Source organism: Epinephelus fuscoguttatus, linkage group LG18, assembly GCF_011397635.1.
Source record: "Epinephelus fuscoguttatus linkage group LG18, E.fuscoguttatus.final_Chr_v1".
NCBI lineage: Eukaryota > Metazoa > Chordata > Actinopteri > Perciformes > Serranidae > Epinephelus > Epinephelus fuscoguttatus.
The window spans coordinates 32046218-32062811 of NC_064769.1; the positions used below are offsets into that span (position 1 = coordinate 32046218).

At 42.6% G+C, this 16594-nt stretch overlaps 1 protein-coding gene across 2 annotated transcripts in view; it reads right to left on the reverse strand.

Moving 5' to 3' along the window:
* Positions 1-3030: 3030 nt before the first annotated feature.
* Positions 3031-16594, reverse strand: part of phf24 (PHD finger protein 24) — a 48341-nt gene continuing 34777 nt past the window's right edge. Inside the window, exons 7-9 of one of the 2 annotated variants that reach the window (XM_049603517.1) lie at positions 10334-10366; positions 7226-7303; positions 3031-4547 (exon numbers count right to left, since the gene is read on the reverse strand). In XM_049603517.1, the coding sequence (XP_049459474.1) occupies positions 4451-4547; positions 7226-7303; positions 10334-10366 (208 nt within the window). In that variant the 3' untranslated portion in view covers positions 3031-4450. The remainder of the gene's footprint in view (positions 4548-7225; positions 7304-10333; positions 10367-16594) is intronic. The other variant, XM_049603518.1, reaches the window with a different exon arrangement.

The following is a 16594-nucleotide window of genomic DNA, read 5'->3' on the forward strand; positions in this document are numbered from 1 at the left end:
AAAAAACCCTCAGAGGCTAACAAAGCAGGTTTCTCATTACTCATGAAGACAGAGGTTTTTGTCAACTGAAATGAAGCCTGGTGCTAGCAGATTTTATTCGCTGTAGCTAGCTAGTGGATAGTGTTAAGAATCTAATTCTGTGAATTGGTTGAAAACTATGTCTCTAATTGACCTTTGAATGTCTCCAGTTGTGTTTTAGAACAAAATGCATGTAAAAGAGTCTAAAATGTGCATATGATGGCTGCATACATGATATAATGCTAAAATGAGTTGGACAGCACGGAGCATGGACAACATCAAGACCATCTGTATAACCCCTCTCATCCCCTCTATGACATGTTGTAGCAGATGGGCAGCTCATTCAGCAGATTCTAATGTTATAACTCCATTAAATGGCCATTATCAGTGGCAATAAGCATCATAGATATGGGTTCATGTCCCATGTGAAACCAATATTTATGCCCAACCCTGATCTTTTTTAATTCATCATCGTTCTGGCACATGGGATAGAGAAATGGAAACCTAAGTAACTGCTAACAGCCATTAAATGGGCTGATAATGGGCTTCAGGACCTACAAGTAGGCGTAGCAGGTCCCTACTCACCCATGAGGCTTGTAACCGCTGATAACAGCCATTCAATGGACCGATATTATTCAAGGCAGGTGGCTCATTCAGCCACTGAGTCATCCCACCCAGGTGCAAAACAGAGCGCTCCAGGCTGTCCTTTGTACCTGCTGCTATCAGACCATACAACAGCAGTGGAAACCATGGAAACGATGAACAATTGGTGCTCAAGGGATGGTCAGTTGTATGTATTTCCTTTCCTTCTTTTTGCCATTTGTCTCCATATTTCTGCCAGTTTGCCAGGTTGTATTTGTTCTGTCTGTACCCTTTGCAAAAGAATATAAAATACTGAAAAAGAACAACCTCTTTTTATTACTATAGAGGGCCTCATGGCAAGTTACTTATTTATGAGATACAGAAAATAACTTTGTTTCCCCTTTAGTTACATTGCTACAGTAGCAGTAGTGGACAGCAAGTTCTACTTCTGCATGAAAGCCAACAAGTAAGGAGAAGACCTGTTTATCTTAAAGGGATAGTGCACCCAAAAATGAAAATTCAGCCATTATCTACTCACCCATATGCCGAGGGAGGCTCAGGTGAAGTTTTAGAGTCCTCGCCGATGTCTCACGGTCTCGCGCAAGTGCGCACATGTGAGCTCGGTGTACACAGAAGCAGTTAGAGCTACAGGATACAATGAGGCTTAAATGAGTTTAAAGGACGTTTTTCCAAACAACTTTTTATGTCGGGGCTTCAGGACACTTGGATCACTACAGACGAGCAGTATGAAGATATTTTGTGGTTTCAATTATGTGTTTTTTGGATGTTTTAATCTGGGGCGCCGTAAGCCTCCAATAGGTGGAGTTGTGTTGCTAGCCCCATCTCCGCAAGGGATGTGAGGACTCTAAAACTTCACCTGAACCTCCCTCGGCATATGGGTGAGTAGATAATGGCTGAATTTTCATTTTTGGGTGCACTATCCCTTTAAGAAACAGGTGACAAAAACTGAAAGGTAATCGTCTAAATACACCATCTTATTGCAAATTTTATTGGATGAAAATACTGGGCAATTAGGCCCTGTTTCCACCAAACACTTTCAGTATGGTACCTTTGGAACCAACAGTAACCCTCCAGACATGGTACCTAGACCCTAGCATCTCCACCACAAGCAGTACTCTTAAATGTGGGCGGGGTTGTTGTCACTCACTGCTCTGTCCAGCACTCACTGTATATCCCCATAACTAGTGACCTAGTGACACAGATGGAAGTCTGCCCCTCGTTTATCGTCCACAGAACGAGGCTGCACGCTGACATTTAAACAACAAAATAAAACAGGCTGCAGTGAGAGTCTCTCTCCATGGGATATTCAAAATTAGTGGGTTTCTGCATTTAGTCCTTCTCAGGCAAGCTCAGGGGTTTAGTGTTGCCGGAGGCCACACATGTTTTTCTTTTTTCCGAGTGAGGATTAGGATATATGCCGTTCACATAACCTGGTCAAAATTAGTATGTCTAGTTGCTTTAAGATCCACTCATTACTTAAAGTATATGTCATATAAAAACTAACGGAGTGGTCAAGTTCATTCATTCATTTTCCGTAACCGCTTATCCTCTTGAGGGTCACGGGGGGGCTGGAGCCTGTCCCAGCTAACGTTAGGTAAGAGGCAGGTCGCCAGACTATCACAGGGCTGACACATAGAGACAGACAACCATTCAAACTCTCATTTACACCTACAGTCAATTTAGAGTCACTAATAAAGTAACTTTGATACCCGGAGAAAACCCACGCTGACATGGGGAGAACATTCAAACCCTGGGCTCAAACCCAGGGTGGGGGAGGAACCCTCTTGCTGTGAGGCAACAGTGCCACACAAGGTGTGTTGTTAAGGTATGTTGATTGAATTGCCTCATCAACTCATGCATTGAGTAACATTACAAGGTAACATTCCACCTTAAAAGTCACCGACAGTCAAGTTTTTTTTCTCAGACTCCAGCTGCTACAAGAGGCAGCAAAACCAGCCACAACTCAGCCCTGAGCAGAGTGACCATCCTCTATTGACCAATCAGACTGCAGTGTTCACAGCTCCAGATCTATGTGCTAGGTACCCCAACAGAGGGGGGATCAAAAATGGGGACAGTACGGAACAGTTCCATTGGTACCATCCACAACTTTTCACAGTGGAAAAGTACTTAACTATACTGTAACGTACTGCTTGGTGGAAACGGGGCTTTAATCAATTCAATTAATGCATATTGTCCAAATCAATGAATCCACACACGTTGTAATTTGCCATTAATTTGTATTCAGTGATTATTTTGTGTGTAATTTTGAACACATTTGCAATATTCTGTCATATAGTTATTGGAAAGATACTTGTATTTGTACTGTGGTATCCCTGTGGTAAATGTTTGTTGCTGGTAGAAAAGACACAAACCCAAGATTCCCAAGAAGGAGACTATATGCCATGCATTTATTTCAGCACTGCGACATATCTCTCAGACAATCAAGATTCATGTCATAACCATACTTTATTCACTTTAAGGACCCGGCATAGGCCCCTTCATTACATGGCATAAATACTACATGAAGTTCTACTTGTTACAGAATGTTTCCAGTGACTCTATGGGCAGTTTCATGTGCATTTAAATTGTTGTATAACCTGTAACATTATAGAAATTCCCACCACGTTTTCCATAACAATGTGTTTTTTTTTCTTTTTCTTTAAACAGTGCTTCTGCATATTAACAAAGGACAAATGTTTGCACCAGATCTCCCATTGTCTTTCAGTATTTGAATTACAGTGATTATGTCACACAGTAGTCCATCCGCATCTCATTCCCAAAGTGCAAATAATGGCACTCGAACAGGAGGGCAGATGTTTCCACCTTGTCAAAGTGCAGCTCTGAGCACAACAGGAACCAAATGTACTATATGGCAGTATATGCATGTCATTTACTGGGCGAGCTTTCATTAACATCCTTTTTCACGGTTAGTACTTCAGAAGAACATAGACTCTTGGATGAGACTGGGGAAAACAGATGATACATCAGAGGATACAGGAATAAATACAGCTTTTTTAATGCATAATAATAATTTATACTGGCATGAATAGCAGTTCCCATATAATATCATGTACGCGGATAGCTTTCATTCCCGTTTGGTATACGTTCTGATAATGGCAGCTGCAGGGTTAAATCTCCTCCCAGAAGTCTATCCACTTGTCAGACATTACCAATAATGAATTTGCATGTGCCTCTGTGTAGTGTGATTAACAATTTTGATGGTGAATAACACAGTCCCATTATAGGAGCATGGAACTATTATTAGGACACGATGAGACCCGAAGGAATGAATGTTTGAAAGAGTAACAGCCTGTCACACTAATGTACCCGCATGGAGAGGAGTGTTATGCAGCTGGAGGGCCATAGAGTGTGTGGTATTTGTCATTTAATAAAGTGAGAGCATCCTGGGAGCTTATCTGATAGTGTGCATGATGGCTAGACCCGAAGTTTTCAAAATTATCACTGATTGGCTGACAAGTCGTGGGTGAGTGGTTGTCTTCCTCGTCCTATCTCTCGCATTTGTTGTAGGCCGTCAAGTCAATGGGAGTTGGGACCTGTGACAGCTGCTGTCGCTTGCGTCGTCGGTGTGTCAATCAGCGTGTGTGTGTGTGTGTTGTCAAGTGTTGTGGGGTTGAGGTGACGCAGAGGAGGAGAGATCCTGTCGATGGCTTGATCCGCTGTCTCTCAGTGCTTTATCCAGTTGGCTCAGTCGCCTTCCGCGTGTCATTGTGTCACCACGTTTATCTTCCTCCGCTCATCTGTAGACTATAGGATACACCTTCTCTCTTTCTCCCTCTCTCTCTGCTGAGGTGCAGTGGAGGATCCTGGACTATAGAGGCAGACGGATGTGCATGGCAGAACTATTGGGCCGCGCAGCCAAAACATAGATGGCACTCTCCCTTAAAAAGTCTGCCCAGGTCACTGGCCTGTTGGAGAAGAGAATTTTTGTTTTATTTCAATTAGTCAAACATCACTTTGTACGACTAAAATTAGTGGTATGGATAATGTTAAGGTCAAATACTGAATACAAGAAATGGAGGACAACAGTGAAAAGGCTTTTGTTTGAGTTTTGTTAGTTTTCTTCCTGTCAACAAAAAAACCAAAGCCAGCAATAAATTGAATCTACTAACAAGTATGGCCTGTGTTGCCAAAGCTGGTCTTATTCCTCTGTGCCATACGGCTCCATTTTTGCCAAAAAACTATTAAAAACCCAACAGTGAGCCACACTGTTGCAGTCTGGGACATATTCCTTCATTACAATAAGCATGAGCACTGTAGTTACCTCCGCCAAGGAGGTTATGTTTTCGCCGGCGTTGGTCTGTTTGTCTGTTTGTGTGTCTGCAAAATAACTCAAAAAGTTCTGAACGGATTTTAATGAAATTTTCAGGAAAGGTTGATAATGGGACAAGGAACATATTTGGTGGTGATCGGTTGAAGCAAAGTGGATAAAATAATAAAATGGCGGGAAATCCCAGCTGCTTGGCAGAGATCTGCGCTCTCCGAGTGCTTTTCTAGTTTAGTTAGCATTTTGCAACAACAATCTTGTTTTAATGTGTTGTGTATCTATACATGTGTTGGGCAGTCCATTGTTCTTCAAATAGGCTGGTTGCCCTTTTTGCTAACATTCATTCATTCATTCATTCATTTATTCATCCATAACTACTTATCCTGTTGGGGGACACGAAAAGGCTGGAGCCCATCCCAGCTCTCGTTTGGTAGGAGGCGGGGTACACCCTGGACAGGTCGCAAGACTATCACAGGGCTGACATATAGAGACAGACGAACATTCATGCTCACATTCACACCTACGGACAATTTAGAGTCACTCTTGACTGTGGGAGGAAGCCGGAGTACCCAGAGAAAACCCACGCTGACACGGGGGGACGGGAGCACAGAAGGGATTTGAACCCTCCTTACTACCCTCTTGCTGCAAGGCAACACACTAACCACTGAGTCACCCGCCTTTGTACCTTGATTGTTAGGAACAACACATTTGCTGGGAACATCCATCCATTTTCTAACTGCTTATCCTCTTGAGGGTCGCGGGGGGGCTGGAGCCTACCTATGACATTGGGCAGGAGGCAGAGTACACCCTGGACAGGTCACCAGCCTATCACAGGGCTGACACATAAAGACAGACAACCATTCACACCTACGGCCAAGTCCTATCCCCAGTCTGCGATCCCAATCCCTCCCAGTCTTTGGGACATGCCAACTCCGCCACCCGGGATTGAACCAGGAACCCTCTTGCTGTGAGGCAACAGTACTAACCACTACACCACCGTGCCGCCCTTACTGGGAACAAACCTTCTCAAGTTTAGGGGAGCCTCTTGGGTACCCATTGAGCCCCTTTTCACTGAGATATCTTGACATGAGGGTTCAAGGGACGTCTTTGAAAATGTCCATGCCAGGTGTTGCTTTACAAAAATTCAGCCTAAATGAGGAACAATTTTTAGCCCCCTTCCCGACAAGCTATGTCGACATGGTAGATACTAATGGATGCCTTGGGTTGTCTGATTTCAAAGGATACTTCTACCTTTCCACTAGCTTAAAAAATGAGCACACCGCAGCCTTTAAAAACAGAAATGCTGACCTCCTCGCCACTTAGGGCCAGTGGTGGTGGTAGGGAGGGTGTTAGCAAGTGTATCATGAGGGTCATGGACCCACTTAGGATCGCCACTGAACATTTTTCATGGAATTTTTTTTATCAAATAAATATAGAATAACACCAGATTTCTCTTGACCATACTGAAGATGTAATTCTGACCTATATTTTCCCCACCCCTTATAACCACACTATATATGAACATGTGCAGGTGTTATCCCACACAGGCCACATACACTTTCCAATATAATACAGTAACCACGCAGTAAAAAAAAAGATTCAGTAATATCATTAAGTACCGGCCTCAGCTGTAATTTGCCTCCCGCTGCTTTGAAAATTCATTTATAAAAACAGAGTTTGTCAGACCTCTGTCTGCATGTTCTGCTAATTAGTATTCAACTTAATATGGCTCTCTTGTGTACCTCTCTTTTTTAATTGCGGCTCCCTGTAGTCGCTGCCTGAAGTGCTGGTGCATTAGCTGCAATTATTGCAAAATGTCGTAATGTGGCATGAAGAAAAGTCTCAAATGTCATGATATGTCAAACAGGATTTGTCTTCATTATCGGGTGACAGTTAGAAAGTGAGTTTCAGGTCATTTGCAGCAGCAGCCAAGCACGAAGCAGGAAGGTTGTCGCCATCCACGCCAGAATCTTCTTGGTTGTTTCATTCAAAATTAATCCCACTTTTACCGCCCACGAAAGTCTTGCTGTCTTTGTGCAGCGGGGACTACTTCGGGGACATGACAGCCGTATCCAGGCTGGTCCAGTGGGAGAAGTCTAAGCTTATTCTAATAGGGTTAACAAGTTTATGTAAATTTCTCTGCTAAAGGAAGTCTGCAGGCCTGTAAAGCCTGTTAGAAGCAAGTCTGTGAGACGACAGCTTCACCAATTTGGTATTCGATGCAAGGCTGTAATATTGTAAGGTGTTTCTTACAAGTTTTGTCCACCTCCTCACACACTCACACACTCACACACTCACTGATAATATAAGAAGACAAACCTGCTGTCATCAGTCTTGCTCCTTTCACTGCCAGAACTGGCCGGACTGCTCTCACATATGGGGCCAACATGACTTATACTGTGTCAAAGGATAGAAACAAATTAGTTAGATAGCAGGCTACAACAACAGTCAATGAAAGGACAAGACATTTCTGTGTGCTGGGATAAAAAGAGAAGAACAAGGGGATTAACTTTAGAAAGAAAAAAGAAAATGCATCCTGTCATTCCAACTTTTAGAACAAGGGCATCACACATGGTGAATTAACTGGAATATAAGGACATTTACTGATCCACATCAGCAAGTCTGACATTTAAAATAAAACTCATTTGGATGGTATATTGCTGAGCCCAGAGTCGGTCAATATTTATTGGTACTTAAACAAATTAGAGCTGTAGGCAGAGGCAAGCAAGCCACCATTACTATTAACAGTAATCTAAACCCCACGTGCTATCATATATGTGCAAGGATTTTACTTTACAAACACTTTTGCCAAGGAATTAGTCCGCGAGATGCTGCAGAACTGGTTGCGTGTTGGAAATTAAGTCATCAGATGGCATGAAAATCAACCAAATGTGGTCCAATTTGAACAGACGGCGAGAAGTCTCTCTGGCCTGCGCTGCAATCAGCTGCTCCGACAGGAAACTTCGACATTGTGAAAACTGGGAAGTGAAAGTCACAAGCCTCTGCGCCATTAAAATTCATTTCACTCCCATAAATCTCCATCAGATCTTCATCTTTGGATCGCAGTCTGAGCAGCATGCTGACAAGGGATGGACCAGGAGCCAGACGGTGTAGAGACAGAGTGATATGCCTACACGGGGCCAATGGTGAGCCGCCACCACGCTGATCTCTTGTAGCTTGGTGCTCTTTTACATTTCCTGGCCAAAATTCCACTCGTGGGCATGGTTACACCTGAGTGACTGCTGGCAAGTGACTATTTGTGCTGTGCTGTATTTGTGAGTGAGGGGAGTGCCTGATGTGACGGACATGGAAATGTAGCTTATTTGTACATGTTCCCTTTTCTTACCTTCCATGCCTGTCTCCCTACTAAGGCAGCATCTCTCAAGCAGGGCTGTTTGTAGTTTTCCTGTCAGCTATACTATAGTGCTACTACTACTGCAAACTCAAGGTCTCTGAGGGAGGTTGGTTGGAAAAACCTTGTGCGATTCTTTATCACCCATAGACTTACAGCACTGCGAACAGGCCTACGGAGCCACGGAGAGAATGCAGAACCTCACTGGCCAATCATGATTGTCCCCTCCACAAATACTTCTTCCAATGCTAATTTCGCTCACGTGTGACCATGCTCTGTGTATTTCAGAGTCAGCTAACCTAGCACCACTGAGCTAGCTGATGTGACAGCTCAGCTGAGGAAGACACAATTACTGTTTACATCTCACGCTGCCATGAGCACAAGCCTCTCTTCCATGAGTAGATATGATTAAATGGAACTGCTCACAACAAGGTCTGTGGGTTATCTCGAGTAATTGGGTCATGAACTCTGGAAAGAGACATTGCTGATGAGTTTCTCAAATGTATTTTTCTGGCAGCTTTGAGCACCACAAGCCCATCTGGCTCCATTATATTCAAAAGAAGGCAGACGTCTCAGCAGCTCACACCAAAACAATCTTGACTAATATATATATTTTTTTTCTGTTAAACCCAGTTCAGACCAAAGATTAGCTTAAAGACAAGTTGAAACAGGCAACCACTTGCAATGCGCCATTCTGCAACTACTAAAAACCTGTCGGTTCACACCAACGCAACTAGATGAGATGGTGTATCATCTCTATGCAACAACTCTCTGTACTTCTGATTTCCAGTTTTTCAGGTATATTTTGTGGCTGAATATAATTTGTAGCTTCTTAAAATATGAATGAGGATAGTGATAGTGAGACACTGGCTACAGTTGCATCTGTAGTTGTAATAAAACGGTGACTAATGATACTAGTAAGGAGCGCCAATTAGTTAGTCAATTAAAATGTGTGTGTTGGGGGGACATAAGCACATACAGCGAGCAGCAGCAGTGACCCACAGTGCAACACCGGCACACCATGAGGACGGAGACAGAGGTCTCGGCAAAGATGGAGCGTGAACGAGCCGTCCGCTTTCATTTTGACTTGACCAGCCAGGATTTCACTTTGCCAATTGGCTGTAGAAACAGGTGACGTGCTTGATGTTCCAAAAGCAACCGCCTGCAATTTGACCAGCTGAGTTACAGGTGACACCATCAGCCGGCTTGAGTCGAGCTCAGATCGGCCAGTTCACACCTCTGCAACCTTTCTCTCACAAACAATTTCGTCTTGTTGCGAATCTGTGGTTTAAACTGGGCTATAAAACTACTGTTTCCAAATTCTTACAAAAGACTTCCACACCCAATGTGATTTATTTTTCAGGGTGGATTTCTTTTTTTAATGCCAAATCCATTGTCAAGACATTGTCACTTAACATTTCACTAGAAACCAAATTGACTGTCTTCCCCGCCTACACGAGTCAAGAGTTTTTGATCTTCCAGAGTTAGATAGAATCTCTGCTGATAAACCTTCTGACTGATGGCTCCTTTTCACTCTCATGCTGTAGCTTGTGAGGGTCTGTAATCCTGCAGAGCTGTCTGACTCATTTGATTTTTATTTGCTCTTTAATGAGCACCAATGAGGTTGCATTTTTAGTGTTATGTGTGCACCTGATGTGCATAGCGCACACTCAGACCCCTTTGGTTTGCAGTGTCCTCTTACTTTGATAAGTGAGGCTTTTAAAGCACAGCTTCCCTAAAGAGAACAAAAGGCTTTCTTTTGATCCCTATAATTAGAGGCCAGCCTGAATCTTACCCGTGCCTCAGTATAACAAGTCCTAATCATATGAAGGGCTCACATTCTGCTCATTAAACTTCATTCAAGGGTGCATGCGTCTCTGATTGCTGTATGTTCGGAAAGAGTTCCAGTTTGCCGTTAAGAGGCCTCTCTACCCCCCTTTTTTTGGAACGAGGGTTAAATTACGAATGAAACCTAAATCGAGGGGTTGTCTGAGAATACTTGAGGATTGCAGAGATCTCGAGGGTGTTCAGGTGAGGAAAAGGAGACAAGCCATGCAGTGCTGAGTCACACTCACCCACAATTCATAGGAGAGCAGAGTCCCATGAGTCTGTGGGGAATGCCGCATGTTGAACAGGCGAGAGGGATGGAAATGGTACAGCATTGGAGATTTGACAGCACAAGAAGGTTATAAGCAGTACTGAGCACATGCACACGTATACATACATATACAGACCTCACACAACAATGGTGGGAAGTACGTTTATTCCGGTACAACTCTAAGGTACCTGTACTCTCTGTTAATGCTGCCTTCCAAAAGGAAATGTTTTATCATTTACTTTATAAATGCATGAGTGATAAACAGTAACAATAGTACTTTTAATTTTGATACTGGCATACTTCTACTTCTACTGTTGAAAACTGACATACACACATGCACAATGTCACAAACACACAGTGAGCACAAACAACCGTGACCTCATCAGAGTCAATCAGAGCTTCCTTTCCTTTCATCACCACTCTGATGAGGTCTGTTTGTGAGTATAACACTGAAAGGAGCAGAGATATTTTCTTTAAATATCCCATGTATTGCAAAATACTGAGTGTGATTCGTTATTGCATTTTCTGCCATAAATAATATTAATCATCAAGTAGAGACTACAGAGAATGGACACCATAAGCACAAGAGCTGTACAACGCAATAACCATCCACCACAGACAGCTTTTTTTGAAGGTTATGATGTTGGATTTTCGTTCAGACTTTGTCCGAGGGGTGTTGATTCAACGCTCTGGTCATTTTTGATGCTGTACTTTGTGCTGGAGTTGCGCAGGATTGCGTGATATTGTAAAACGTATCTAACATTTTGCCTCTCCTTTGATCCAGTATGAAAGCTTCACAAAGGTGGTATTTGTTGCAGGGTTGTTGTATTGGATTGCCCTATACTGTACACAGTGTTCAGGTTATTGTGTCCATACCCTTTAGCCGTTTCAGCAGGTCTTCATTGATCTCAGCCAAGCAAAGCGCAAACAGCTCTGTTTTGAGTCTCCTTCAAGAGTTTTCAAAACCAATCGCCAGAATAAATGTTTTGGCTGATTGTACGTTTCTGCAAACCACAGATATGTAATCTTATTCGGTATTATGGATATGCTATGCTGATACTGTTGAAACTTTACATTTCTTTATGTTTTAACAATGCAGTGGTTCGCATGTGGTTTATATCAAGGCACAAAATACTTGGTTATAGTTAGAAAAGATCATGTTTTGCCTTAAAAGTCCATAAGTGTAGGATTTAGGGGGATATTTCAACCCAGTCTCACTCCAAAGTAATTGAAATCCAGTTGCTATGTCAGTGCTTCTGGCATCAAACACTACATAAAAAGCCGTCTTTTCACGTTGGGATGATACACAGCCAGTCACATTATTGTTTAACAACATCTGTTGGCATCACGGGGAAATGCACTGGGATAAGAGCGAAAGTTAAGCCAGCGAAAGTCCAAGTAGGGCCCAAGGGAGGGGTGGTGGATGGGTCCAACAGCCGCCTACTTTCACTCAGAAGCCCGGTAATCGCTTCCCGTAAGACTGTAAAGCCAAACCACATTTCTTCCTCAACAGAACCATGTGTGTTTGTTGTTGAAAGAAAAAAAAGAAAAGTCCCAGAACGTCAACAACCAACACACCCAGGGTGCCTTGCACATCATGTCCATATGGAAAGTCCATGACCAAACGTTGATATGTGATGAGATCAGAGTGAGAATGTGTTGGACGTTTTGGCAGAAATGGAAAATAATAAGTGTTTCTTAAGTGTATAATCACCTGAAAATAAGAGTTTTCATTACCTTAGAATGAGCCCACCATGTTGCACTGCCATCTTTCTACAGAAGCTCAGAACAGACAACCAAACACTGGCTCTAGATAGGGTCATTCTCATTTTTGCATCAGCCACTAGCAGTCTCTCCACAACAAGCACAAAAACACTGATTACTGAAACATGACACTGCTTTATTCAGTGCTTGTACCGGCTTAATTCAACAAGTCAGTTTATTTGGGAGAGGAAGAGACCTTTGCAGATGATTTAGCTTACTATAAAAACCTCTTGAACAATGAGCATGGAGGTAATCTAACTGGGAGAGGTTTCAGCTGGTTGCAATCTTCAATCCTCACCACTAGATGTCACTTAACTCTACCTTAATCTTACATACTGGACCTTACCTACCCACTTTAGTAGCCACCAATGTTTCTAACAGTGGTCCCTGGTGGTCTATAGCTTGGCAGCCATTTCACCTATGTGATGCCATACACCATCTCTCCAACTCCGCTAAAAGCCTCTACCAAGCAATGCCACCCAAATGAAACACAATTCAAACCCCAACAACACACATTACCCTGCAATGAATCGAACTGGTTCAAACTTATTGTGATCAGACTGGTTCAAACTTATGGGGCTCGAAAGGGCACGTGGTTGCGCAATGCATTGTGGGTCGGAAGCACCATTTTTAGAGTCATTGTTGTTTTGTTTACGTTGGTAAGAGAGAGAAGAAGCAAAGTGAGAAGCGAGAAATATCACAACAATAAATGGACCAGTCTAAGGAGAAGTCTGTCCGACGGTACCGAGACAAGCTGGACCCTGTTCCAAAGGCTCGGTACCTTGAAAAAATAAAGAAAATAGGTGGAGCGGATCCCTACAAGCACTAGCCTGGAAATCCAGACTCAAATCTAGAAAGATTTTGAGTCTGGCCCTCACCGATACACCCTTCCTACCCAAGGGGCGGCACTAACTGAGGCATTTCAAATGCCGCCGTACGCAATTGGATAGCACGATGGCCAATCAGAGCAAAAACAAGGTGATGTATTCATTGCACTAAGCCCCATTGGTTTGCTGAACAGTGGGGCTAACTGATATATTATGCTTTTGCTGTTTCACGTCGGCAAACCGGCAAAAACGTCCTTCCTGGAAGCGAAGGCTTCTAGGGCAGTCTCCTGTTCCTCTCTCAAGGAAAAAGATAAGAGTAGTTGGCTTAGCGTTTCTTCCAAAGCTAAACTGAATGGATGCGGTCCTTGATGACAGCTGCCATCTTGGCTGGTTACTTTGACTCCTACGGCGCAGCACTGTTGTCATCATGTTACGCCCGCCCAGAGCCCGCCTCTGTTAGATAGACTGATCTGATTGGTTCGATAGGTGATTCAGCGGGCTCTGCTCGTCAGGGCCAGATCCCTGTGCAGTGCAAATTAGAATTTGCTAGGGGCAGGGCATCTGGATTTCCAGGTTATACGAGCACTGAAACTGGACTCAGAATTTAAATGACCTGCCGCAGTTGTGTGAAGCGAGCTAGTCCTCTATCTTGTCAACGGAATATGCTACTGTACCGGCGATGAATTTAGGAATACCAAGGGTTCATGGTCAGACAAACTTTGAGTGGGTGCAGGACCTCCGAATTTACCCGAAAGAGAAAACTGTCATCATTTCAGAGGTATGGAAACGTTACAAGCCTTGACTTCACTGTGTTTCACCTCCGTGTGGTGCTGCCTGTTAGCTTGCTCAGTTTTTGAATAATATATCTTGGTGTCTGCTGGACCAATTTGTTTCAAACAAAAATATTTTGAAGCCTGAAATCCACTCTGCATTGAAGTGAACTGAAAAACATTTCATACAGTGCCAAAATGTGCCCAAATGGCACATTTGGTGGTTCCGCCTGGACATACTTGGGTTAAAACATCTGTAAAACTGTTCAGGTTCACTTTTTTAGCATCGACTTTTCCACAATTACTCATCAGATGTTACTTTACTAATTCCTAGATGAACTGGGCTACTATCCCATGATTCAAAGGTGGTATTTACTCTAAATAATGTGGGGGTTTTTTAGGCGAGGATAGAAATTTGAAATTTTCTACTGTGTTCCAGATGAATTTACTCTGACACAGTAACACATATCTTGATTCTGACACTTCTGTAGTAATCTCATGGGTCTTAGCTTTCTTTTGAGAGCAAGAATATTCATACAACCCTTGTTGTTGTTGTGACGGTATACTTTATTTATTTTGGGTAAGTCATTTCGGACTGGAGGCAGAAAAAATAGGCCTGGTGATGAAGAGGTTGCTGTCAAAAGATCACGGTTTGAGTGAGTTCCAAGCAAAAGCAACCAGCTTTATCAATCTAATATGTGACAATTTATTAATAGCAGGAATTCTGTCATACTCTGCATCAAACTGGCGAGTAACTGAGTGCCTGCTAACGACATGAGTGGCAGCACAGACTGGCTACATTCAGTCCCTTTGCAATTTCTTTATCAGTGTTGCACCGGTGTGAGCATTCATTGCATTCTGCACTGGACAATGTTTCAGAAGAAAACAATTCTTTCTGTTCCTCAGTTATCTGGTGCAGAAAGAAAGCGTCTCTGCAGAGCGACAGAAAAACAACACTGCTATGCCCTTTGTCTTGTTGCAGTGAATAGGAAGACTTGGAGGTAAACAAAAAGTCCAGTTTGTGCTTCATGACCTTGGGGAAGTTGTTGTCAAAGCAGCAACCTGAAGGGTCGTAGCTATGGTGTTTGATTTGGAACACTAACCAGAGGACGTGTTAAATAATAAACACAACCAGTGGGAAAACTGGAGGACATAGCTGTTAAAATATAACATTTCTATGAGTTTATGTTGTGTATAATTTATGCTGCATATGTAAGCGTGATATGGGAGCTTTTTGAGTATTTATTTTTGTTTACTTGTCTGATTCAAGAACATTATTTTCCCTTTCAGCATATTGGGTGCAAAGCAGGATGGTATGCAAATGATGTCATCAACAAATGGTGTAGTGGTGCAAGATTGCCTGTATTAACTTTAATTTCCTCCTTCATTTCTAAAGCTAACATAAGCTCTGCTGTTTTGCATACAAAAAAAACATTTACCAGACAGCAGCTTCAACAGCTGCAGCAGTTGAGCCCTGCGACCTTGTGAGGTTTTTTAACAACTGATTTATGTAGATGGAGATGAGATTTACTCTACTGTAGTGAAATTACCAAAGGCTACTGTACGGCTGCCTCAGTGACTGACATGAAGCGTTACCCCCTTTATTGTCGTTCAGAGCACTTAAGTGAAATACACTTAGTTGATTAGTTCAGGGTGTGATTTAAGGCCTGTGTTCTTAAAGGGAATTTGTTACTGTAGATGAACAAAATAAATGGCATGCTGATGTATTAACAGTCCATCTTACCAATACCATAATGAGCTAGAGTGACAGATTTTTTTTTTTTTGGCCACCTGGGGGCAGCAGAAACATCTTGTGATCACGGCACTGACATATCGTCACCTCTTGAGTTGCTATGGTGAACTTTTTAGCGAAGTAAGTTGGTGTGAAAGTGCTATATCGTGCTTGCATTGCGTCCATGATATAGCACTTACGATTACCACGACCTGGATGACTGAGAATCTTCAAAATTTTTAGCTAATACTTGCTTTATTATCCATCCTGCAGTTGCAAAGAAACATTACCATTCATTTCGAGTCGTGTTTGTGTCCACCTGAAGAATTTAAGCCCAAAATTTAGTCTCTTTTAGACCTGTTTTTGGTTTGTCCTGTCTCTTTAGCTGCTAGATGCTCCACTATATTCACCAGCTACTCCCTAACTGTGTCTGTGAGAGTGAACCAAAACAGTGATGTTGCAGCGGAAAACTCTATAAATATTAAAATAAAATAAATTGCTTGCACTGTGCAGGGCCTCAGTGTCCCCTTATTTATTACACCAAGGTGGCGGCGTTTCAAGCATTCCTGCTCTTCATCAGACTTTTTATTTGTTTTTTTTTTTGTTTTTTTCAGTCTGATGAAGAGCAGCTGTGGAGACTTCACAACCTTGGTGTAATAAATAAGTGGACTTTTAAAAAAATAAAATAAATAAAATATCTGCTTACTTTTGCCTCAGCGCCTGCCCTCATGGGTTTGTATGTGTGTATGTACTCCTATTTGCTGAAACTCAGTAAAGCCAAGGGGAGTTGCTGCAGTGATAATCCTCTGTGGGTTCAGAAATCAGGGTAAAGTAAAATCTGAGATCTGCATCTAAACACATTATACATGAACAAAATAATACTGAATTTCTGTGTCCAAAAGCCTGCTCCTTGACCCAGTGGAGCAACCCTTAGCATAAGCCACATAGTCTTTGAGTTTTGTTGTTGTTTGAATAAAAAACTTGCCATTCTTTGCAGACTAAAGTCCAGTTCAGACCAATGATTTGTGAGGAGATGAAACCATTTAAGGATATCGCAGAGAAAAGTTGCAGCGGTGTGAACTGGTCAGTGTGAGTTCGACTCAAGCTGGCTGATGGTGTCACCTGCAACTCAGCTGGTCAAATTG